The sequence below is a fragment of the Myotis yumanensis genome, unplaced genomic scaffold (genome assembly GCF_028538775.1).
Source record: "Myotis yumanensis isolate MYYU_CA2020_CCGP unplaced genomic scaffold, mMyoYum1.0.hap1 SCAF_1, whole genome shotgun sequence".
NCBI lineage: Eukaryota > Metazoa > Chordata > Mammalia > Chiroptera > Vespertilionidae > Myotis > Myotis yumanensis.
The window spans coordinates 217,654,953-217,681,589 of NW_027223752.1; the positions used below are offsets into that span (position 1 = coordinate 217,654,953).

Sequence of the window (26,637 nt, forward strand, 5' to 3'; positions counted from 1 at the left end):
AGTGGGCCGGCACTCTAACCACTGAACACACCAGCCAGGGCTGTTCATCACTAATTTCTGAGTTCCTAAGTTTCACTCAGTTTTCATAGTCACATCAGGAATGCCACTGTGTAGAAGTCAGTCAGAGGAAACCTAGCCCCATGTGAAGGCAGCTACTCTGAGCTGTGGTGGGCAACACTGACAAGGCAGTCTGCTCAGTAAGAGGGCGGGCTCTGGAGCCACACAACCTGGACTGAGTCCCGGCTCTCGCACTAGCTCCGTCACCCTGAAGAGCTGGCTTAACCTCCCTGGCCCCACTCCTTTAACAATGTATATAAATCACTTTGAATGCTGGGTGCATAGTAGGTGCTCAATAAATGTCAGCTATTCCTGCTCTGTTGACAAAGAGGTGTTATCCAATCCCAACATGATATGGGCCTTTCCCTTCAGCTCATCCCAAAACATGTATTCCTGCCATCTCGTATTTTACTGGCCTTTGTACTCACTGATTGAGATTTTCAGTGCCTACTGTTGTCAGGTAGTGGGCATTGAGGAGTCAAAAGATGCCCAAGCCACAGTCCTGGCCCCTGAGGGCAAGGAAATCTAGATGATGTCAGTAACAGGAGGGAGAGGAAAACTAAGGGCGGGGTGGGGTGGGTTCCAGATGGGTTATGTGTAGAGGCGGCAGGCAAGATGCAAGGGGATCTGCCCTGCAGGCAGCTGTTTTCAAAGGATCTGCAGCTGTGTCAGGAGAGCAGGGCTAGGGGTATGCATGTGGTGTCATGTGAGCTGCATGCAGTGTCATGCGAGCGTGCACACAGAGTGACACTGCCAGACGCTGGCCAGGGGGCCAGGGGGTCAGAGGCTGCTCAGGAGGTCAGAGGCTGGCCAGGGAGCCAGGGAATGGGATGAACTGAGGGTGAAGGAGGAGCCAGAGGCACCAACGTTTGGGAGCAAAGGTGGTGACAGGGGTTTCTGGGTACCCCCAGGGCCCCAGAAGATATTATATGCGGCTATTTTTGTTCTTGATTAATATTGAATTTACTCAGTAAATTAAACTACAATCCAAAAATGTAGTTTTCTCTTGAGTTGGGATCAACTACAAATCTTATATTCTATTTAAAATTCTCTAAACTTTGTCAATCCTTTTAAGTGATTTTTCAACTTGGTTAATTAAAGTAAAACACATTTTAAACTTACAAAATGTAATATATTTGATCTTCTCTTTAAATATTTCAGTTTTCTGACTAATAAACAAACCCTTGCCCAGTATTTGTCATTTTATAAAACAAATAAATCAAACTCACAAATAAGGTGAATCTTCAGTTCTCTTAAATGTTTTAGTCCAGTATAAAACATAGCAAAATTATCTCAAAAGTTTCAATTTAAAGCTCCAAAGTCTAAATCAATCACCTAATGACATATTTTAAAGTGGACTCACAGGCTCAATCATGTCAATTAACAGATTTTCTTAAAAACTGTGAATATTTTGCATATTAAATTATTAAATACAGACATTTCCATCTCTTTGGATAGAAATACTTTGGGTTTTCTTTAGTGCATTGTATTTATGCTTAATTCTAAACCTTCCAGGGTTAAAACACTATCTTGTAAGAAATCTGCTTTAACATGGAATCCAAACTTGACAAAGGGTTCCCTCTTCTCACCTCTGTCCCCAAGATTCAAATTACTGGTTACCTAATTCTCAAGTCCTCTTCTGATTCTCCACCTCCCACAGAGGCTGCCTTGCCAAAGGACCTGAATCAATGACTCCAGCCACCTTTTAATCCCTGCTCTGAATTCTTTGTTCACCCGGAAAGGACAGAACCATCACTCCCCGGGTGACAGGGGTGACAGAACCGTAACTCAGGAGGACCTGTGATTGGATTCAGTTTCCCCATCTCCTCCTGCCTCAGGCCTGATGCTAGGTGGCAGACCAATAGGGGCTGGAGTGAAAAATAACAGAAGCCCCAGGAAAGAGCATTTCAAAAAGGAAGGCTTCGGCGATGTCAGTAGTTTGAAATGTAGCAGGGAAGTTTATAAGGTAAGAGGATGAGATATGACTATGAGATTTAATGGTCATAAATTTAAGGTAAGATTCCAATTTCATCAGTGACATTTTCATGTCATGATGAGGGTAGGAAACCTACATATTAGGAGTCAACAGGAAGTGAGAAATTGGCAATTTTACTTAAAGGTATCACTGACTCAAGAATTCTCAAGACTTTTAAATTTACCTTAATATTTTAATAAGGGAAACAGTGAAGGGGAAAGAGAGAAAGGAAGAGAGAGAGAGAGAGAGAGAGAGAGAGAGAGAGAGAGAGAGAGAGAAATGAGGCTCAAAGAAAGAGATATTTGTTCTGTATTTTATGTAATAAAATTTTTGTGAGTATGTTTACTGAGGAGAGTTTACACACTCCTGGGGGGAAGAAGAGGGAGCTAAGAATTGGAAGTCAGACAGAGGGATTAATTGGTGAAGCAATGTGCCAGAGGATAGGGGCTAGTCCTTGTGTTGACCTTGAAGAGGAAAAGGCACACCTTATCCTCCGAGAATGGAGGGAATGAGGAAAGGATTGATAGAGGGGTAGATAACTATGTGGATGAAGGCGGAGCAGGAAGTTGAGGTAACTCGGCCTAACCAACTGCCTGAATCTGGCCTAACCAGGGTCAGCCGGGCAGGAACTCAGCATACAGTCTCTGGGAACACGCAGAATCTGGGCTGGGACACTTCAGAAATGGCCCAGAGGGAGCCATCACAGCTTGTGATAGGGGTCACAGTTCGTAAGAATCACAGAGCAGAGAAGAACTCCTAGAGGTTTCTATTCAACTCAGTTCAAGAAAATGGGACAGGGGTGAAGACAGGCTCAAGAGCAGTCAGCCAGAAACTGGGTTTCCTGGCCTCCAGAACCATGCTCCCTACCCCCTTTAAAATACACACATCCACACACACACACACACACACACCCCATAAGCCCCCTTCCCCCCCTGAAGAAACCCCTACAAAACACACAAAAAAACAAACCACCCCAATCTCCTCTACCTCCCTCCCTGGCTAACTTTCTCTCATTCTTCTGCTTTGAGCACAGTCACTTTCTCTGAAAAGCCTTCCCTGACCTCGCTCCCCTTCCCATCTAAATCAGTTCCCATAAAGGCTGGTACACATCCCCTTTACCTTCCCTTTGTGGCACCACAATGTGAAATTCTATTTTTATTTTTGTGATTATTAAATGTTCCTTTTCCTGGTAGAGACTACAAGCCGCATGAGAACAGGGACTTTTTTGTTTACTTCTGCATCCCAGTCAGCACACAGCTCAATGCCTAGCTAAATAAATATGAAAAATGAATGCATATTCCAAGAGCATTGTGTGGGAGGATAGTATTCAAGACTTTTATTTGCAAATTAAAGTTTTGTATTTGCGAAACAATGCCCACCATGGGGTTCCAGGGAGGTGACTTATACTCACTCTATAGGTCAGGCAAATGAGAAATGCTCAACGCATATTTGTTAAGTGAATAAGAATTTCTGCACTATTGGAATTTTAATTCCCCTAAAGAAAAAAATAAAAACCTTGCCACCAAGCTACTGAATATAATTTAAAGGTATTACCAAAATGTTTTAAAAAGCGATTTAAACAAGCAAATTAAGATTTCCCAAACAAGTAGACTTCATCAGTACTTTGTGAAAAACTGATTCATAATGAAAAAAAAACCTGACTATATAACTAGGGTAGCTTTGGTAATCATATATAACTAAAAAACGCAATGTTTAATTCCTCAAGTTTCATCCTTTTGAATATCTCAGAGACATCTCTTAGATCTGACTCTCAGGCACTAAATAAACTTACCAATTTTTAGTACAGAAATTCATGACTGTGCGAACATTTAGAAAGAACAGACATCACCAATGAACTGCCTATCACCTTTCCCAGGGAAGGAAATTCATGAACACATGCATGCAGATCAGTAACATACAGTAGGCAAATATTTTTCCATGTCCCACCCAAAGCAAACAAATGAAAATAGAAACTTCAAGGGCAATTGTAAAATATCTTCAAATTTAAAGACACAGAATCCGTTTCTGCTTCGGTTTCCCTATACTTTCAACAGAAATAAATATTCCTCCAATGGTCCCAACTGAGAAGTTCTAGCAGGAAAACATTTCTGCTCTTTTGATTGTGAGGTAATTAATTCTTTTCTTACATTTATTTACTTTATCAAGTAAAAAAAAATGGATAGAAGATACTCAAATGTTTGTTAATTGTGGATATTAGGAGACACCATTGAATCCACCTTGTCTAGCTCTCAATTACACCCACAGACCCTTACATTCTAATTCTTTCATGGAAATCTTAATTTCCAATAGAGGCTATAATAATCCCCATTAACAATCAAAATGAACCATTGTTGAGGCATATAATCTATATCTCCCCAAGTGTCACAGTGTCGGCATAAAAACATTAATTTGGGCAAGTTATGGGGAACATCAATCCTTGAGTTTTCAGAGCAGACCAATTTCAATCTATCCTGTTGTCCATTTAATACGTTTTGTATTTTAGTAGAAAAATTGGTAACTGTATCTCGTGTCAAGATCATGATGAGTCAGTTAGATTATTGCTCAGCCTGGTCATAGCTGAAAAGCACAATGGGAAACATAACCTTTCCCAGGTATTTGGGAAGGCACACACACAGGGCCCAGGTCTGGGCTAGAAGGATATCATACCAACTCTCTAACTCCACCAGGGCTCACCCATCCTCTTATCTAGGGATGTTTCTGACCCTAAGATCTGCTGAGTTGTGACTCTCTCACATTCCTTCCTGTTCCATTTGGAATGAAAGTCCACCAGGTATTCCCCCATGGAAGGGCGTGCATTCTCCCCTCACCACACACACAGCCTCTGTGGGAGGCTAGGGTTCCAGAAGCTAAGCTTCTGCACGTGTGGAAAGCATAATGTGAGCTTCCTAAAAGGCAGACATATTGCTGACCGAATGGAAAGTAATTACTAGTACTTTAAATTTATGTTTTTCTTTGCATCACATCAACATACTGGCTTTCTCACAAGTTAAAAGCATACCACTGTTGTGATACTTAACTACTTCTGATTTTCCCAACTTTTAAGATAAAATGTATAAATGCATTATGTGGAGAACATAAATACGTAAAGCATTGTGGACACACACACATGATTAGCAACAGGAGCAAGAGAAACTGGTTTGAAAGAGTTTAAAACTAAACTTTATATAAACATGCATGTGAGTGTATGTGTGTGTGTGTGTGTGTGTGTAGAGTCTAAAATATAAAACAGATGGTAATTTAAAAAATGGAAATGTTTAAGATATGGAAAATGCTGAGTTGAAATACATTAATAAAACACTGGAAACAACTCACCAAATTTGCAAAATAGGAGCAGAAGAGTTTCAAAAACACCGCGGCCCATTTAGGTGATAAACACCAGATGTCAGGTGTAGCGCAGTATAGACAACAGCATCCCATTAGCTTCAGGGGAGAAGGAGAATAGTACCAGGCACCATGGGCAGGAGAGCCACACACACATGCCATCCCAGACTGGGGCATGTAACTCCCTGGGTAACGCCTGGTCTAAGGACAGTACAGTTCTCTACCCGTGTTTCTGTCCCTGAATTCTGATGCGGAAGCGCCCGGTTCGCTGGGCCACGGCCACATGTAGATGGACAAGCTGAAACACTACTCGGGGCCCACACTTAGGCCAGGGGTGGCTGCGACTCTGTAAGATAAGGAACAGTCCCTGAAACACACTCTGTGAAAGGGGCCTCTGAGAGGCTTAGGAAGTGAGCTTTCTGAAGAGAGCTGGGCGAAGTCACTGAGATTATCAACCAATTAAAAGAACCTTTGAACAGCAAGCCATTTCCTTTACAGCGGTTCTCAACCTGTGGGTCGCGACCCCTTTGGGGGTCGAACGACCCTTTCACAGGGGTCGCCTAAGACCATCCTGCATATCAGATATTTACATTACAATTCATAACAGTAGCAAAATTACAGTTATGAAGTAGCAACGAAAATAATTTTATGGTTGGGGGTCACAACATGAGGAACTGTATTTAAAGGGCCAGAAGGTTGAGAACCACTGCTTCAGGAAGTTTAGGAGATTGGCATATTGCTCTGGTGAAAAGAGTCCTCACTGACCCTCCCCCTAACCCCAAAGTTCATTTCCCCAGCATAACCAGTTAGGCAAGGCAGCCCAGTGCTGAGTGCCCTAACTTACCCTTATAAGTGTGTGTGTTTCTGTACGTGGGGATGGACGTGGGAGAGGAAGCTGTGTGAGGGCCACCCAAGTGTGGGAGTCCTCCTCCTCCCTGAATGTCCGTTCAGCCTCTGGGACCTGAAGTCCAAGTCAAGCCTGCTGATCCCTTTAATGCGAGTTTACAGCGTGTTGAACATGATACTGGACACCGCTTGTCTCAGTCTGAGCACCTAATTTATTGAAGGAGACAGATTTATTCACTTCACAGTCCAATAAAAGCCAAGTTATTCACAGGCACAGTGAGTGTTAGGGAAGACCTAGCTTCTTGTAGTAGGAAGGATCCTACATTAAGAGTTAGCATGTCCCTGGATTCTCATCTTGGCCCTACTATTAATTTAGGGTCATGTGACTAGGGCCAAGACATTAACCTCTCTGGGCCTGTTTCCTTGGATGTGAAGTGGAGATGTTGAACTAACTGACCACCTTTAACTTTTTTTATTTATTGATTGATTTGAGAGAGAGAGAGAGAGAGAGAGAGATTGATTGATTTGTTGTCCCACTTATTTTTGCATTCACTGGTTGCTTTTTGTATGTGCCCCGACCAGGCATTGAACCCACAACCTTGGCATGTTGGGATGATGCTCTAACCAACTGAGCTACCCAGCCAGGGCTGACTGACCCCTTTCTGATCCAACACTCTGGAATGAATGTGGTCTGTGTGTTCAGAAGAGGGAGAAATCATTGTGGGATAGAGCGATCAGGAGTTTTCATGATGAAAGTAGTGTCGTTTGCTCATGTTCTGCAAAGTCCAATTTCTCAGTTGCAAAATAAATCCAGAGTAGACATGTCAAATGAACACTGAAAATGTCTCTGATAATCTCTGCCTCACAGATAATCACTGGCAGGAATTTTTTGTTCCAGATAATTCACTTATAAGTACTAAGTCTAATCATCACAATGGCTCAGTTAAGTAGTAACTGAAATCATTATTATTTGTATTACAATGAAGCACTAAGTGCATGCTTCATCAACAAATTTTTTAAAATTTAAGATTATATCCTTGACATCCTTCCACCATGTCATCCCACATATATCTCGTTTTCTTTCCTCAGGGCAGAGCATTGCATTATATCCACAAATCGTACTTCACTTAACTATTGTATGTTGACAGCATATGAATATTTTCTTTTTGATCATAAACACTGCAACAAAATTCCTTGTGTCCCCTGTCCTAAACTCAGTGTGGACACCTCCTCCCTCACTTCCCACTTCCGAACCATCGCCAGGTCCCAGTCATTTCACCTAGCATCTCAGGAACCAATCTACTTTTCTCCATCTGATTACCTCCATTTTATTCAAGTGGAGAGTCAGTACCATCCATACAACAGCTTCTTCTTAATTGGTTTCCTCTCCCCCCAAGTTTAGCCTTCGGTTTCCCAAACTGCAGCCAGAGATGCAAATCTTGTTACTTTCCAGTTTAGAACCTTCAATAGCTTCTCACTGTTCTTAAGATAAAGACCATTACCTTATAATGGCTGAATTACCTGGAATTCACTTTGAGATATGTCAGCACAGATAGCCTGAGGTTTATGGGTGTGATTTTAATCTGTACTCTAGGACAGAGATTAAATTAGTTGCCCTAATCAGGAATATACACTTCAGAGATGCTTAGTAAGAATTTTATTATCAGAGGGCTTCAGCCCAGAGGTGGTATCTACAGTTATGTTGGCTTCTTTGATCTCTCAACAACGCAAATGACTTTATCAATTAGCAAATGGATATTAGAAGTTATTTTCCCTTGAAGTCAGTTCTGTATGTGTGGATGGGCTAGAAATGGTGGAGAGGCGTTCCCACTCCTGTATCATCTTGTGGATGGTGGCAATCCAGGAACCGGTGGTCACAACAGTTCCCAATGATCATGGCTAAAAAAATGCCTTGTCTGGTGGGAGCTCAGGTGTCTCTTGCTGTTTCCTGCCTCTGCAGAGTGTCACGCTGCCTCTAACGAATGAACTATCCATGGACTATAGAGCTGGAGAAACTAAAAGGGCTCGTCACCACGCCTACACAACAGGATGCATGGCTGTCTTCGTTCCCGCTCACTAATCAAGGTTGGCATGTGGGGCTGAGTTGAGCCTGAGATTTGCTTTTGGACCAAGGGTGAGGCTGTGAGGAAGGAGACCTTTACCCTCACCCATGTCTAAATATTGGAGGTTTCAACATCCACCCCCCAAAAAAACAAACAAAACACCTCTAGATAAATAAGAAGGGCCAGACTGGTTGAGGTCAGATGATAGCACATGGCTGACAAAGGCCTGTATAATCTCACTTCCACCTACCATCTTGTCTCCCTTGCCAGGTACTCCAGACATTACCAGGGACAGTGCCAACTGGGGGTGTGAGCAGGCTGTCCACAGCCCCACCCCTGCAGCTCCTTCTCGTCCGTCCCTCCTCGAGGAAACCCTTCCTGCCTCGCAGACCAGGTACCAGCTCCCGCTCCACCCTCACAGGGCCCAGGACTCCTCCCGTGGTCCCTGCAGGAAGCTGGTGACAGGTCTGTATGGCTGATGCCTCGACACCTAAGAGACTGTATCCAGGTCCCTGTTGCTCACCTTTGTCTCCCTACCACCTGGCACAGCCTCATCTGTTCAACAGAAGATCGTTTAGTTTTTAGTCTTTTCAGCATTAACAGGAACACACACACACACACAGACACACACAAAACCCTTTTAAGTCACTAAGTGGTGTGGGCCCTCCACAGTGAAAACACTCTTTTATATATATATATATATTCCAACTAAATGTACAAAGGGAAGGATGAAGACTATATAAAGGACCACAGGCAAGGCGATGGCCCTCCCTTTTAAATACAGTAAATGCCACTTATTCTGAAAATCCTTCATGGAAATGAGGACCAGGAAAATGTCACCTCCCTCATCTCTCGTTTCTCCATATTTTATGGCTTCCTTTCGTCCGCACACTTACTGCATGATCGCTTAAGCATGACAAGAAGTCCTGCGTTCTCAGACGGCTCCGCTTTTGTTTCCTCAAAACTAACTCCCTGGCACCGCCCTGCTCGCCACGGATGCAAACACGGAACTGTTACTACATTTCACCCCAAATTCTTTACATGTGTGAGGCGCAGGAAGCATTTACAACCACCTGGTTCAAACCTGTCATTTTACATCTGAAAAAACGAAGGCCACGGAGGCGGAGAATGTGATTCATTAAACAGCTACCAAGTGCAGACGCGGGCTGGGGGGGCAGGTAGCGCCCCCGTTTTACAGAGAAGGAAACGAAAACCCGGGGGGGGGGGGTGACGGGACAGTCCTCCCGAGGCCCCCCAGCACTTGGCAGAGTCAGGACTCACAGCCGATCAGCGTCCAGCCCTCATTCTAGGCTCCTTGACTCACTCCAGAAGCGCAGTGGCCCACGTGGTTAGTGAGGGAAGAAGGGACAACTCCCGCCCCAGTTTCTGTTTAAAGGGCTCCGAGGAGCGACTTGCAGCCACCGGGGAGCAGAGATTTAATGGGACCACACGTGCGTATGATGCTGTCACCTGTGTCTGAGGGTGACTCGGATGGTTTCTGACTTACGGGCGTGTGTGTGAGCCCCACCCAGTCACACCTGCCATCAGGGGCCCCGTGAGTGCTAGGACGGCACATTCTTGAGTTTTTATTTGTTGGCTTGTCTTGCCTTTTGTTTGTCTAATTAGGTCTTACAGGACAACTGTCTCTCAAGGATTGCGATTGCAGAGATTTTACTTCCTCTGAAGTCACTTTAGCTTTATTGCTGCTATGACATCGAAGTCACACTCCTTTGCCCCATTACATCTTTGAATTCAGGCTGAGTATTTAAAAAAAAAACAGGCCTCCAGCTTTCTCCCCACCAGCGGGCTGCGACTTCTCTACCTTCCTTGGTTTGCCTGCTCATGCTCACCTCGCCAGGGCCACAACTTAGCCCTGTGCTTCAGCTTCAGAAAGTGCCGCATCAATAATAGGAACTGCTTGCACCGTGGGCACTGGGGTGGGGGTGGGGGTGCTGGGGGCGGGGAGGGGGACTTGCCCCCAGCAGCCAGCTTCTGAGGCTGGGCTTCGGCCTGGGTTGCTGTGTATTTCTGGAGCTTTTATTACATCCACTCCTAGAACACCTGGCCTCCCTCACCAAAACCAAATCCCAATGAGAATCATAAAACCTGTCGAGTCAAGTTTAAAAGAGAATGCAGATAAATTGTACTCTGTAAACTACATCTTCACTGTCTTGCCAGTTACTTCTGTTTTATGATTCTCTTCGGCAAGGATTGCAGCAGTAAATGCACTTTGTCCCACGTACAGGGTTCAGGGTTAAAAATAAGGGGTCCAGCTCCAGTTTTGCTTCCAACTTGTGGGGTACCCTTGAACTCCCTCTCTCTAGGCCGCAGTTTCCATACAGCCAGGTGTTTCAACCCCTTTGGGGGTCATGATTCTGTAATTGATGGTAAGTTATACTATTTTTTTTAAGCCTAAGCTTAGTTGCTTAAGAACAAGCTTAAAAATGCATTTGGAAATAATCATAATCTTTATTAGCACTCAAAGAATCAAAGGAAAAGGCTGCAAATTGGAAATAATCATAATCTTTTTATCACTCAAAGAATCAAAGGAAAAAGCTGCAAAGTAGCTCACATCGTTTGAAATATAAAGTGCAATTTGTTGCCATTGGGGTCAATGTATGGAAATTTAAAAAAGTAGGAAACCAGGTGAGGAAAGAAGCCAGTTTTTATGAGGCATTTTCAAATGTCTATGAAATAGTCACTTCAAAATCATCAACTTTCAATCATATAAATTTTCAAGCACCTCTTTGAGTTGGCACAGTGCATATAAAAGACAAAACAAGACCCCAAACTGATCAGATTGAAAATTTCCTCCAAAGACCAAATATACAGCCTGCAGCGTGTTTCAGGGCACAGACAGAACATTGGGCTTGGAGTCAGTAGACTTGGGTTCGAGTCCTGACTGAGCGACATTGCTAAATCTGTGTCCTTACCTGTGAACGGGGCATAATCATCCTACCTACAGTGCAGCTGGGAGGGTCTAATAAGGGTCTTTGTAGAAGAACTCTACAAAGAGCTGTTTCACTATAACTAATTGCCCGCCTCCCGAATTCTCTCACTGTGTATGGGACATTTACATGGGCATACAAATTTAGGACTCTTGGCAAAACCACCATGATCACCAAAAAAATATCTTCTTTTTCAGTAGCAAAGAAATGTATGCAAAGATAACATCCCAACCCAAAGGCTGGGAAACAATTCAGAACTTGGCAGTCCGAAACCACCTTCGCTTCCTCTCTTACTTTCCTTAGAATCCAATTTGGCATCAAGTCCAGTGGGATGTGCTTTGAAATGCCTCCCAGATTGGACCACTGCTCTCTTATTTGTCACCACCCCTCCCTTATTCTGAGCCGTCCTCATGGCATGCCCGGATGACAGCACCACCTCATCACACTCCCCTCCAGGCCCTTTTTGGTCGGCTTCCTAAAAGGTAGACTCATCCCCAGGATCAGAGATCCTATCAGCCTCACACTACCTCTCTCTACTGCAGAAATGTGACCCCCTCCATCCAGGAATTCCTTCACATGCCTGCAGGCTCCAGCTGCAGGGCATGCTCTTGCTTCTCCCTGCCTGGAATGTTCTCCCTCCAGCCTCTCTAAGGATGGTTTTCCCAGGCACCCTTCAGTGCAGTGCTTCTCAGAATCACCTGGGATCTTGTTAAGGTGCAGATTCTGACTCAACAGATCTGAGGTGGCTCATGAATCTGCATTTCTAACCAGTTCCCAGGTGACCACCATGCGGTCCCATCACTCACCAGCTGCAGGCCCCAACTCAGATGAACGTGTGTTTCAGTTTCTTCACCTGTAGGATAGGAATTCTGCCTGAACCTCTAGCGTTGATGAAAGGATTAAGTTAGCTAAGTTATATAAAGAGCTCTGCCAATGTGGTAGATGGCAAAAATGGCCCCAATTCTCCAGCCCTCCTGAACCCGCACAATTCTCTTGACTTGCTTTTAAAATAGATTGGAAGAGAAGCAGCTTGTGTCTGAATCAGGCTGGGCCTCCAAGCTCCCTGACTCCACGGGCCCTCTTACAGCTACACTGGGCCTGCCCAGTGGTGGGGGCGTGAGGCCCAGGTGCTCCCCCGCTGACTCAGCAGTGGGCAGCCAATCCTCAGAGGCAGAGCCACCCTGGGTGACCCCACATGCATAGGGGAGTCTGGAAAAGACAGCAGATTCTCCAGCCCAAACTGCAGATCCATAAACAAAATAAATGGTGGTTGTTTTAAGCTATTGTGGTTTAGAGTGGTTTGTTACATGGCAATAGAAGAATGCTAGTGAATATATAAGTAATTTCTCCATAAAAGGTGGCTCTGCTTCACGTCCTCCTTGCTTTTCTGAAGGCAAGGACTGTGTCCCCAGCACCCCTCACAGGGTCTGTTGTCTCTGGGTCTACACCTGTGCTTGTCTCCAAGGCCAGACCAGGGTTTCATTTATTTTTAGAGCCACCTGTACTCTGAACAGAACAGTGTTCACTGCTAGGGGTGACCTTTGGGACATGATACTCTTTTTGTCCTATGCAGCGGAGGAGTGTCTTTTCTAAGATGTTAATGACTGAGTCAGTATTTTGAGTTCTGTTAAGCATCTGCTTCAGGACACAAGTGCATCCGATGGGTGTGGTATAAGTATGCGTTAGGAAAGGGTCATATTGATGACATATAGTCCTTCTGAAGATTCTAATCTCTGTGGGACTATGACATACTCAGGGTGCCAATAGAGAAAATATTTCATTTCGTTTTCTTACGTAGCATTCACATGGTAACCAGACTAAAAAAGGCTACAAGTGGGTGCCCCATCGGACCTGCAGATGGGTGAAGGCTTACATCTGCCCTCCCCTAGCAACTCCTCCTTTAGAGATTTCTAGAAAAAAAGATTTTTTGTTATTAATCCTAACCCGAGGATATTTTTTCTATTGATTTTTAGAGAAAGTGGAAGGGAGGAAGAGGAGGAGGAGAGAGAAACATTGATGTGAGAGAGATACATCGATTGGTCGCCTCCAGCACCCACCCTGACTGGGGCTGGGCATGGAACCTGCAACCAGGTATGTGCCCTTGACTGGGACTTAAACCCCAGGCTCTTCAGTCTTAGGGCCAACACCCTATCCACTGAGCAACACTGGCCAGAGCTAGATGTCTAGAAATTTTATCTGCAACCAGATCATCTAAAGACCAAAAAAGGAAGAAGGAAAAAAAAGGCAGGACCGAGGTACTATTTAACCAAGACTCCCCCTAAAGTGCCCAAGGTTCAGGGTAACTGGGAAAATTGTGAAATGAGGGGAACATTTGAAACATTCCAGGTGGAAGAAACCCAGCTACTGGGGAGTTGGCAGTCAATTATTCGGAAACTGGAGCCCATTCCAAGAAGCCCAGTCAATGGGCTCTGGGGCACCCAGGGCAGGGCCGTTCCAAGAGCCGGGAGGGCAGTACCTGCTCTGCCCTTGGGGCTGGGCCTCTGGCCAGAGCTCAGCCAGGTAGGTAGTGTGACCAGGCTCAGAGAGGCACGAGGTGAGAAGTCAGGGGAAGCCTTCCATTTCTTAGGTTAATGGACATATTTCATTGATACACGAGTTTTCTGTTTTAAAGTCCATATATGCTAGAGCTCTTAGTACATAGCTAAGATTCCTCGCATTTATCTTTCCATGTCATTGTCTCTCTAAATCTCTAGAACCACCTTGAAGAGGACCAGGCCCTGGGGCCAGGTGCCATGAGACAGGCATTTATCACATAGTTGCTGAGGAAAGAGCAGGAGCAGGATGGATAGAGGGAGTAGACAAAGAGAAATATCATAAACCCTGCCTTCCTTTGTCAGTGCCTGGTCCATTCCTCCTCTGAGATCAAGGCAGCTTCCTATAACTGACTCCGTACACTCCAGATACATGCAAATAACCCCTGAAGAACTCTACCTTTAGTGCTTCCAAGTACTGCTTCAGTGAAGTGTCTCAGGACTGCTAAGGTGCTCTGTAAGCACTGCTGTTTTTTAGTCTCCTCCTTAAAACAGTATGAGCTGGAGTTTTACTAATAAATGTGGGAATAAGTGGCAAATATACACTCTATTGTCTTTAAAAGCAGCTGCCTGTTTCCATTTCTTTCTCATTCAACTCTCAAATATTTCTCATCTTTTCCCCCCAGCTATTAACTCTCCTCCCCCCCCCCCCCACCCCCCACACACACCCAATAGCTTGGTTCCAACCACGGAGGACATCCCTAAGTCATGGTGAGAAGCGAAGCCAGTGACTCCCTCTCATAGTGACAGGAAGAAAAATCTATCTGTAAGGATTTGGAACCACATGAACACCGACTTCCTCTCAATTCGCTGGGCAAACATCTACACAGCAATGGACAATAACATGTGCCCGGTTACTAAAGAGAGTTGAATGACAGACCTGGAGAAAGAAACCCCCCAATACTGATTTCCGTCTGACATCATCGGAACAACTCTTCAGTGGTGGTTTGTGAACAGCTCACCTCCACCTCACCGGGGCTGCCAAGGTCAGTGAGACCCAAGTAAGTGACCAGGCGGAGCTGGCCTAATCATTAAATAGTCAGCAAATAGTTCGCGACCGCTTAACCCTTTGCAGCTGGCGCCCTCGGTCAACACGTGCTCCTACCTCGCACCGCACCCGGTCCCCGGTCCCCTCCAGCCCTCCCCTCCGCCACCCAGGGCGCCAGCACCCCAAGGGGCCAAATCCTGGGACCCAAGGACACTTCGGAGAAACAGCGGCGGTCACGTTCCATTTCCGTTTTATGGAAAAAAAAGAGAGACTCAGATGCTTAAAAATGGGGGAGGAGGGACTTAGAAATAAAGGAAAATCTCTTGCAGTTTTTCCAAGTCAAGTTCTCAGGCACGGCTGTAAGTTCATTAATTAGGGATTTAAAAACAAAAGTGTTTCCTACACCAACTAGATGCCAAGCTTTACCAACTGTCTTGACCTTTGGGCACTTGGTACAAGTCCCCCACCCGCCCCCTATCCTGGATTTTGCCTCTTTCCGTGCCTTTGCTGATTTATGAGACTTGTCCCAAGTAATCAAACTGAGAATCGCCTCATCCCAGGGCAAAAGGAAATAAAGAAATAAAAATCACCCGCGTGAGAAGTCGGGGAAATGATGCCACCAAGCCCAGCTCCGCAGCTGGGAGCCCTGGTCCTCCCCGCGGCGGGCCGGACGCGCGGGCCAGAGTCGGTCCTACCTGGGGCCGGGCGGCGGCGGCGGGGTCTCGGCGCCCATGGCTTCGCGGGCCTCGGGCGGCCGCGCCGGGAAACACCAGCGGCTCCACGGCGCCCGGAGCCCGCGGCGCTCGCAGCTGCCGCCCCGGCGCGGTCATTGGGCCGGCGCATCACGTGGCCGGCCCGGGGCGAGCCTCCCCGGCACGTGTAACCCTTTACCTGCGCGCCCCGGGCAGCGCGGCTCCCGCGGTGGTGCCCTGGCTGCACCCCGGCGCGCGCTCGGGCTCCGATCTCCAACTCCGACCCCCCCGCAGCCGGTGCTGGCCTCCCGGACGCACTGAAGCAAAAACTCCTGGCGCCCGGCCTCTGAGCATCCGCACCGGGTTGCACGCAGCCTCCTGCCCCTGCTGGAAACTTTTTCTGTCCTGCTGTCGGGAGAGGGGAGCTTCCCGGGATTCGGGACGGAAGTGGGGAGAGAAATCCATGCACCCCTGGCAAGTAGATCTACAGCCCTCACCCCTGTGTTGTTCAGTAACCTCCGCGGTTCTGGCATCGGCCGCTTAGACCTGGCGTGTGCACGGCCGCCTGCCTTTGTGACATGGATGGTTTGAGCTGTAACAGCGCAGCCGCCCCCAGGCTAATTCCCGGGGAAGCTGCAGGCGCTGGCCTGTCTAGACCACAGTGGGACCTCAATACAATCATGCTCCCCGCCCCTACCTTCTCTCTCTTTTCCTGGGGCGGGCGCCTCGGCTGCAACGCTTCGTCCCACCTCCTGAGCTCCACGCCTGTACTTGCTGTAATCCGCGCGCGCACCTAGGGTGGGTGAAGAACCGATTGTTTTACCCGAAAGTATTACTTAAGCATGGGACATTCTTTCCACCTGCGCTCCAAAGTACAATGTTTTGAGCAACTGCGCCACCTAGCTCACCCTCTTCTCTCTCCCCTCCAACTCATCCAGGGATACCACAGGGTGCTGGAGAAGCAAGCAGAGAATGCTATACCCACTGCCCTTGGTTCTTAATGTGTCCACTGAAGTGACTCCAGCGCCATTTACATAGCAATTGCCTTCATGGAGGAAAACTCATTTTCGGAATCTTCCCGGTCGTGTAGTACCTGCATGTTTTAAAGTGACAGATTTATGAGGGAAGTTATACTCTGTTTTACATAATTTTCGGGTCAAACGGTTTGTCACAATAAAGGAACCTCACGCCCAACTTCTAGCTGGTGTTTTAGTAATGTCCACAGGATATTGGTACATTTACCAGTTAGGTGATTCTGGCCATAAAGACTTTGTTATTTATTTTAGGTTTTAAAGTGTGGTTCCCAGACTAGCAGAATGAGCACCGCCTGGGGGAATTTAGTAAAAATGCAAATTCTTGGGTCCCACCCCAGACACATGGGTTCAGAAACAGTGAGGGATATGGGGGGGGGGGGGGGGGGGCGGTGATGTATAGTCCGGTTTTCAGATCATGGCTCTTAATCTGCTCAAGTGGCTGGTTAAGTAAAGGCTGGGATTCTGTCATGTTAACCTCAAATTACCAGAGCTACATAATTTGTCATGTTGATACACTGAAACCCCACCCTCTGGTGTGTCTATATAAAGTGTGATCTGTACTTCCTGAGGATCACATGGACCTGAGGGGTCCCTGTGCAAAATACAGAAGAGAAACCGATGGTTTCTTGAAGCATGTGGAACTGAAAACACCGTAATTCACTTAGTTTTTAAAATGTGTTTGTGTTTTCATTGGCATATCAATTGTTTCCAATTGACGAGTCATGGAAGATAGGGAAGCTAATTTGAATAGATTTGTCAATATAGTTCTAAAAAAAAAGGACAAAAATTTTAAGTGTATGGTATTGGCTTACATTGTAACAAAAAGGCACCATACAGGCATTTTAGACTTCTAAGAAAGAGGTAACTGGTTGGATTCTTTATCTTTAGCTCAGATTTCTCTATTGGATGAATGGTGTATTTCCAGTTGCCTGCATGGATATCTGAAACTTTGAACTCTCTAGGTCCAACTTTATTATTGCCACAACTTTCGTATTCTAAACTATTCATTTTATATTTGCAACTCTGCTATCTACTAGTTGCAATTGAAACTGGAATTTGTTTTCCTTCTCCATCACCATCTCCAGTCAGTTAAGCTCTTCAATTGTTCCTGAAATCACTCTTGAATTGTCCCTCCTCTTAGCATTCTCACTGCCACTGTCCTAAGATCAAAGTCTTATACTTTCTATCTCAGATCATTGCAATAGTCTCTGTATTGGTCTCATCCATCTCTAATCCATCTGATACAGTACTGCCTGAGTCATTCTAAAATACCATGCCAATCAGTCCATTCTCCTAAAATTTTTTTTCATGATTCCTTTTTGACTACTGAATAAAGTCTAAAATCCCAACATAGCATTTGAATTCATCCAAAATAATCAACTGTTTTTGCTCCTACAGCTTCCTTCACCCGAAATGTCTTTCTGACATTCTGACAGCTTAGTCCTATTTATTGTTCAAGCCTCAGCTCTCTGTCATCATCTCTTGGCCATTCCTTTTGATTCCCAGAGTTCAGTGCTCCTCTATGGTGAATTTTCTGCACTTGGTTTTCACTTTTATTAACAACTTTGTATCACAGTCTGTCTTTTTAAAAAATAAATATCTTTAATTGACTTTTAGAGAGAGATGAAGGGAGAGGAAGAGAGAGAGAAACATCAATGTGAGAGCAACATGGACTGACTTCCTCCTATACACCCCCTACCAGGGATTGAACCTACAACCTGGGCATGTGCCCTGACCTGGAATCAAACCGCCAATCTTGCAGCGCACAGGGTGATGCCCAACTAACTGAGCCATATTGACCAGAGTCATAGTCTCTCTTACATCTGACTTAGTTGTGTCTCCTTTAGATTGTAGGATTCCAGAGGGCAGGAGTTGTGTGTGACTAATTTTCAAATCACCCTAGGACATAGAATAATGCTTTGGATATAGCAAGCAGGCAGTATTTGTTCTGTTTTTAATGCTAGGAAGATATTTAGTTAAGTAACAAATTCCATGTGTATGAAATTCGTGTATATAAATACTAGAGGCCCAACACATGAAATTTGTGCAAGGGGCTCAGCCCTTGCAGCCCCTCACAGCTTTGGCCAGCCCTTGTAGCCCCAGCTTCATCTGGAAGGTTGTTTGGACAGTCGTTCTGCTGTTTGGCTTAATTAGCATATTAGCTTTTTATTATATAGGACTAGAGGCCTGGTGCATGAAATTCGTGCACAGGAGGGGGGTTCCCTCAGCCTGTCCTGCACCATCTCCAATCTGGGAGCCCTCGGGGGATGTCTGACTGCCGGTTTAGGCCCGATCCTCTGGGATCGGGCCTAAACCGGCAGTCAGACATCCCTCTCACAATCCAGGACCGCTGGCTCCTAACCACTCACCTGCCTGACTGCCTGATCATCCTTAATGACTCTGCCTACCAGCCTGATCACCCCTAACTGCCCCCCCCCCCCCCCGCCAGCCTGATCACCCTAACTGCTCTCTCCTGCTGGCCTGATCACCCCTAACCACCTCCACCTTGGCCCCTGCCACTGTGGCTTTGTCCAGAAGGAAGGAAGACTGGAAGATGTCCGGTCAACCCAGTCTAATTAGCATATTACCCGTTTATTAGTATAGATTAATGGTCAATTCCTCTATATTTTCTCTGAGAACCAAAAGAGAAGAGGGTTTAACTTTCAATGCGAAGGATTTAGATTAGAATCCAAGAAGGCATTCCCTAGCATGGGTAGTGGAATCATTTTCAGGAGGGGTAAATTTTAAATAGAAATCAGTCTCAGCCAAATGAAATGGAGGCAATAAGCCTGATGGACAATTCAATATTTTTCTTAACATCTTGATTTTAAATTTCTCTGAGAATGATTTTCACATGAAGCTAGATACAAAGTTTCACCTGATTATTTCCTAGTTATCACCACTTAAGCCCTCCATTGCTGCCCTGTTTAAAAAAACTCTGTGTGTGTGTGTGTGTGTGTGTGTGTGTGCGCGCGCGTGCGTGCGAATGTTTCTCAGATCCAATAGGTGATAAAAAGATAAGGTGCATGTGGGAAAGTCCCGGGGTCTCTCACCTGCAGGGAGTTTATGAGTGGACAAGTCCTTGGTTATCGTCCTTCCCACTACCACCCCCAGCTCCAGCGGGAAGCACACTGTCCTTGAACTTACACATGGAACTTGTTTTTCTCTTTGTTTTCCTGTTAACACTGTGAAACCCTAGAAGGCACATGCTACTTTATTAACCTTTGTCTTCTGGGCCAAATATATGCCCCAATAAATATTTGCTGAATTGAATAGTGTACTAACTATCGTGGTACACCTGAGGATCCGGGGAGTTTGCAAAGACCTCCAGGAATCCTCAGTGCCTAGCCTGGTCTGTAATCTGAAAGTTAGAAAAGGTCTTAAAGGTCATTATCAGAAAGCGCCTACCAGATACTCAACGCTATATTTTTATGTGCTTTGAGAAAAAAGTACATTGATTGTGCATTGAAGTCCTGTTCAACTATTCTCCCTAGACCTGGGTTTCTAGGTTTCTTCATCTGTAAATTTGGGATACTACCAGTACCTAACACATAAAGCTATTGTGAAGATTACATGGTTTAGTACATGCGTAGCTCCGAAAATAGTGCCTGGTATATAAGTAGTAAGCACGAATAATAATAATTATTATTACTAACAATCTCTAACTACATCTGCCTAGGTTGGGAGAAAAACAAATGCCACACAAATTTACATAGTTTATCCTTTATTCATACAAACAATACATACACAAGACTGTATATTATTTGAAGACTGCAATAATTTTCTAGTGTAACAACTCTGTAACAAAATTTAACTAAATGTAACATTTATGAAAATATAAATCTCTGATTGGGTAATTCTTCCCAACAATACAAAGTTTACATAAAAACATTCAATATGAGCTATCAGTTTGCAAACAAGTTAGGAAAAATCATTCAAGTCACTTGTTAAACTCTATTGGCTGTTACACAGAACATTCACACACTACATTTAATCCATCTAGGCATTTAATTCTTAGAAATGTGTGGCATGGAGGTCCAACTGATAATGACAGGAATATGATGTGTTGCCTCTGAAGTGCTAAAAAAAGCATCGCCTCATACAGTAAATTCCAGGTGATCTGTACCTGGGCTGGGCCTTCTCTGGGTACCACCTCCCTGGCTGGTAGCTAGATCAGGAGGGACATCCTGACAAAATTCTTTCACTGTGGATTGGGTGTTCCTCTCTGAATGACATCTCTTTCCAACAATCAAGATGTCACTATATATTTTTTCATATATTGCTCCCCTACATCCCTGTGAGGGCTATAGCAGGGATGCTACCATGATCTTTATTTTACGCTTTACAAACACAGTACAGCAGGGAGGTGAAAGATCTGTCTATGGATATGTGATGAGTTCATGGCAGCGTGGGACCAAAAGCGAGTCAGTTCCTTGTTCATTATTCTGCCTACTCAAGTCACAACTGCCCCTTTCAAGCAAAACCAAACCATCGCTACTGACACCCTTTGGAAAGTTATCCACGGACATGCGTGAAGAAAATCACTTTCCCTTTTAGAGATGTAATGTTTTCTTTTACATGGGTGACGTAGTTTTTTTAAAAAAAGATTTAATCCATCATGTCACAGCTTCTGCTGTGACATGGAGAAAATTAGAAAAGTCTTTCTGAAGAGTCCTGGAGCGGAAAGGGAGACAGATAAAGAAGCAAACACACAGTGTGTAGAAGTAAGAAAGCGATTACAAACAGGGACAATAAAGAGCCTTTGGACACCCCGAAGATTTATGGGATATTATAGCACAAAGACAGGCATCTTCCATTTGTCCCAGAGTATTTGGTCACCTATCTGGGTTTTCCAAGGAAAGAGGAGGAGTAAGAGTAAGGCAGATGTCGTCAGTGTTTCATAGATGGTGTGACGAGAAAGCGTTCCTTCTGTTAAGATTTACTGCATGGATTTAGGAAATAATTTATGCTTCCATACTGAACAGCACAGACTTCTGTTAGTACGATGATAGAAATGAACAGGTGTTTGGACCAAATCTGTAATGCCCTTCCCGAAAATCTCTGCACCCAGCACAGGTAGGCATTGCAAAAAGCCATGAAAAGATTGTGGTTCCTTAGTAAATGTGTTCTTTTGCAGCCCAGGAAGTAGCTTCAAAAACCGTATGTCCCGTTATACAGAAACCTGGGCATGCAATTGTCGCAACTGCATTTTCACGAAGGCCGACTCTGCGGGTTCGGTAGCCCTATGACGGTGGCAGGTAGCTCTCATCCCAGACCAGTTCGTGGCCTCACATTGCACATCCTTTCTCTTGGGAAACTGGGAGTACGTCTGGGCATCTTTGATACATGATTTTGCACTGGTAGGCCTTCCTTCTGCAGACTGGGTTTACACAGTTGTCAGGATTGTAAAATGTAAGAAGAGATTAAGGCTGTGTTTACTTATGGCCGCACAATCACTGGAAGTCAAACAGCCCTGTGTGTCTGCGATTTCATCTGATCTCTATAAAACCGGTGCCAGTCCAAATGGTCCAGCCTCTCCCAGCTGGACCCATGGTGTGAGTTATGTTGCTTCTTCCCCCACAGTTTTAAAACCACCTTCTCTCCCCAGGTGATGTAGTCATTGAAATATGATTTCTACAAATTCTCTAGGAAAGTCTCAAGACTTCAATCCTGGGTAAACCTGACAGGAAGGACCAACCCCAAACCGATTTCCCATTTCTGTGCATTTCAGGAGCATGTGAATCATTCACACTGGGACGCCGGCCTCTTCCTTGTCTGTTAAGAAATGAGTCGTTTATCATTTGGGATATGGGAGATACTCCGCCCACCGCTCTTTGGTACCTGTCTCGCATGTCTCTGATGAGTAGGGAAAACCTTTCCGTCAGTTATCAGGGCCATAGCTGTGGCCCCTGGGTTCCAGGGCAGCACACACCCGGTCGTAGCAAGAATTGTGTTTCTTGGAGGGCGTCGCCTCGTTGGGCTCCGTGGGCTCACTCACCGTGATCGGACTGTCTCTGGCAAAGACCTCAGTAGACTCTCTCCACAAGCAATCCACAGACGCCTTGAAACAGTAGCTGCTACACTTCGCCCTGGATGTCTGTGTCGCATTGTTGAATATCTGCCTGCTATTCGACGTGGCGATTTTAATCTTCAGGGCAGCGTCCACACGGTCCACCACCGTGTAAATCCCTATGCTCCCGTCGTCAAAACCCACCACGATGTGCAGGTGCCTCTGGGAGAGGGCCAGGAACGTGGGTGTTTTGTAGAGGGAACAAGCACCGATGTTTTTGCCGTCGGCCAGTCTCATGACAATGAGACTGGAGATGGCACCATTTTCATCCTCGTCCTCCCCGCTGCGGAAACAGATGTACACCAGGTAGCGACCATCTCGAGACAACCTCTGCCTCCAGATGACCCCGGAGGCGTGCACCACCCGCAGCTTACCGCTGTGCAAATCTAGCACGTTGATGTTTTCATCTCCCCGGGAGATGATGCCTAACTTTCCATTGGGAGAAATCTCAAAATCCTCCAGGGTCTTCAGGAAGTTGTTGGGAAGCTGCACGCGGCGACAGACCACCTCATCTGTCAGGCTCCAGATGTTCACCGTCTCGGCCGACGTGATGAACACGATGATGTCGGGGCAGTCGGGGATGAGTTTGAAGCTCACGATGGTGGTGCCATCCTCGCAGCAGAACTTCTTGGTGATGCTCCCTGTCCACAGGCTGACGGCCAGCACTTTGCTTTGGGTCATGCCCACCACGAAGGTGTTGGCCGAGGTGATGAAGGCGTTCTGCAGCGAGGTCAGGATGTTGCAGACCCGGTGGCCCGTGGCCAGTCTCCAGACCCGCGAGGCGTTTTCCTCGCACAGAGACACCACAAACTGGTCGTTGTGTGTAATCAGCAGCTGCGATATCCGCTGCCCGTTGATTCGGAAGAGGTTTTCCCCACTGCCGGTGTGCCAGACGTACTGGCTGCTTTTGTCATCCGAGGTCACCATCACGTCTCCGGTGGACGTCAGCACGCAGTGTTCCACCACGCCCTCATGCTTGAACACTGCCTCGATGAACCCGCTGCTGAAGTTCCACTTATGCACACAATCCGAGCCGTCCAGGGAGTAGATGATTTCCCCCCTCGAGGGCAACACCAGGCTCTGGATGGGCTTCCCGGTCTTGTCTATGTTGGACATGGCCGTGATGATGTCGACGTCCCAGATGGACAGCACGCCGCTGGTCGATAAAGAGAGCAGCATGTTGTGGTGACTGGACTTCACCAGCTTCACGATGGTACCCGAGACCTCCTGGAGGCTCGCCATGCACTGCCCCGTGTCCCGCCTCCAGAAAAACACGGCGGAGGTGTTCTCCATGGTCGCGATGATGCAGTCTCCGTTTTTGGACAGCACGGCGGATATGAAGCGTTCGTTGTGCTTCGCCCGGAACTTCTCGGCCACCTTCCACATGCCGGTGTCCAAGAGCTCAATGCTGAGGGCTTTACAGATCAGAATTGCACTTTGGTCCTCCGACAGCTCGATGCTGACCACCTCGCTGTCTTCCCTCCGGCAGTCAAAGTCGTCGGTCAGCTGGGGGCTGGAAATGTCCTCCGTGTTCCAGACGGAAAGGCTCCCCTCACTGTCTACCATGACCATTTCTTGAGCCGTGTCCAAGATCAGGAGGAATTTCACAAAGCCCCCTGAAAATTCGGACGTCACCGTGCATAACTTCTCTCCACTCCCTAAATGGAAGATGGTGGTGGTGTTCAGGTACTGCCCACAGAAAGCATATACCCCGTCCAGGGAGCACTGGACACACGTCACTTCGTACCAGCAGTGGAACTGGTAGAGGGGCCATCCGTAGAGCAGATCGATGACAGTGACGTCTTTGCTGGCTTCGAGCCAAGCCAGGGCGTGGTTGACGGACAGTGTGAATCCATTGATGTAGGTGGAGCCACTTCCATGCTTGGTCCCTTTGATCTCCACTTCGGACAGGAGGCAGGAATTGACATTGTCATAAACCAACAAGGTGTTATTGGTCGTAGCCACCACAAGATACTTTTCGTCCCCGCTGAGTTTCATGCCCAGGATGACGGACTGGGCCGTGGTGATTTGCCTGAGAAGCTGACGCGTTTCCACATCCCAGGTGCTGATGGAACCGCTTTCTAAAGCCGTGAGGACAGTCCTGGGGTTACAAGTAGGCAGGATCTCGGTGACGTGCAGGTGGCTGGACGCCAAGGGAAGACGCTCCGGGCTGTACGTCACGTCCATGGATGAATGTAGCGGCACAATGGAGCAATATTTGGGCCCGTCCTTGTCACACTCCAGGAGAAGGTGTCTTAGTTTGGGCAGGGAACTGAGGACAGGCAGCAGCCTTTGCTGAAGCTCTGCGGAAAGGGAGCCAGGAAATGCGATGACCTTGCTTTTGAGGCTGCGGAGGGTGTTGGCCAGGAACTTCATCTCCTTCTCTTGCGAGTAGTTGTAAGCCAGCTCGATGTCCGAAAGCACTTTGTCAAACTGGCCGATTTTGATCATGGTGTAAAGCCAGCTGAAGTTCATGATGATGCCGTAGAGCAGGTCATCGGTCTTTCCACACCTCGTCAAGTGGTACAAGAGCTCAGACATTTTCCGATGATTGACGAAAAAGATGTCAGGCTCCAGTGGATTACACTGGAAAACCCAGGGCTGGTCTGGGGCCTGTCTGTCAAATGAAGCCTGTTCCATGAAGTGCTTTTCTTCCTCCAGCAGGCTTCTGCTCTCCAAGTCCAGGCAGCCATTCAAGTAGGGGTCTTCGAGGCAAAAGGCTTTCCTTCTGCCCCCTGACCAGACCCCCAGGAAATAGTCTGCCAGGATGGTGTGCATTTCATGCAGGTGACTGTCTTCCTTCAGATACAGCTTCTGGGCTATGAGCTGCAGGTGTCTATTGGCCCAGACCAGGAGTGTGACGTTCTTCACGTGTCTTTCTATTAAGTATCCACTGAGACCCTCCTTGAGCCTTGCGATGTACAGGTAAGGTACTCTCAGGGGATTGGTGGGCCTGATGTGCTCATTGAGCTCATTCATGACACTGTTGTCGAGGGCCAGCACATCCTCCAGTTCCATTTCACTCAAGCCCATTTTGGCCATGGTGATGTAACCAAGCGCCCTGGAGACCAGTTTCTGACCACACTTCTTCTCCAAGGACCAGAAGAGCTGCTCTATACTTTCATGAACGGTGACACAGAGGGAGGATTCATCGACATCTTTGTGAGAACGCCAGTGTCTCACCTCCCTGAAGGTCAGGTTCACGAACATGGGCAGCGTGCACTTGGAGAACGCGTTGTTCACGTAAATCTGCTGGCCCGAGGTGACCTTCCTTTTGACTCGCAGCAGCTGGTGCTTGAGGACCTGGCTGCACATCTTCCTGTCCCGGGGAATCAACTCGATGTAATTGTTTTCCTCGTGGATAAGGCACCTTAGTTTCTGCAGGATCCCGTGTTTGTTGGGCAGTGTGGAGAGGACGACCCGTACGGAGCGGGGAAGGTGAGCAGGGAGCCACCAAAGCTTCCTGGCCTCGTCACTCTCTGAGAGCTGCTCGAGGGCGTCGAATATTATTACTAGAGGTCTCTGCAGTGAAGACTCATTCAAAAGGTTTATAAATAAGTCACGGAGGTCATGAATCTTCTTAGGGTAGTTTTGAACCAGACACCGGTAGTTCACTGCCAATTGTTCGCAAACACTCAGGAGGAGAGTCCTGAGGTCGGTACTCATGTCTGTGCTTCCTAGAAATCGCACGACTATTACTGGGTCTGATTCTGGTCCTGCGTGTTCATGTAGCCAGCCATAAGCCTAAAACATAAAGGTGGCGTTTAGAATGGTAATACATATTCACGTGGTCATATACTGCAACATCTCTTCTCCGTAGAGGTCAGACTTCTGGGAACCCGGGCCATGCAGAAAGTCATCTAGAACCAGGAAACGGAAGAACCTTCTGAGAAGGTCAAAGAGCTGTCACAAAGCTCACGTCCTAAAATCTATAGGTGAGACCCTCAGGATCACTCATCTAAAGGTAATAAAATAGTGAGTAGCAATATTTCACCCAAAGGCAACGTTCAGCTTATAGTCTAAAAGTTACAAAGTGGTTCATAAACAGTAAATCTGAATATCTAGTATGG

At 46.4% G+C, this 26,637-nt stretch overlaps 2 protein-coding genes across 8 annotated transcripts in view; both read right to left on the reverse strand.

Moving 5' to 3' along the window:
* Nucleotides 1-16,241, reverse strand: part of PGCKA1 (PDCD10 and GCKIII kinases associated 1) — a 70,760-nt gene extending 54,519 nt beyond the window's left edge. For 2 of the 6 annotated variants that reach the window (XM_070398076.1, XM_070398129.1), the window contains exon 1: nucleotides 15,362-15,457. The gene's annotated coding sequence lies outside the window, so the exon portion shown is untranslated. The other 4 variants (XM_070398085.1, XM_070398094.1, XM_070398113.1 and 1 more) reach the window with 4 other exon arrangements.
* A 3,984-nt stretch (nucleotides 16,242-20,225) lies between these two features.
* NWD2 (NACHT and WD repeat domain containing 2) overlaps nucleotides 20,226-26,637 on the reverse strand; it is a 153,505-nt gene continuing 147,093 nt past the window's right edge. For both annotated transcript variants that reach the window (XM_070398151.1, XM_070398160.1), the window contains one exon: nucleotides 20,226-26,311. In XM_070398151.1, the coding sequence (XP_070254252.1) occupies nucleotides 22,379-26,311 (3,933 nt within the window). In that variant the 3' untranslated portion in view covers nucleotides 20,226-22,378. The remainder of the gene's footprint in view (nucleotides 26,312-26,637) is intronic.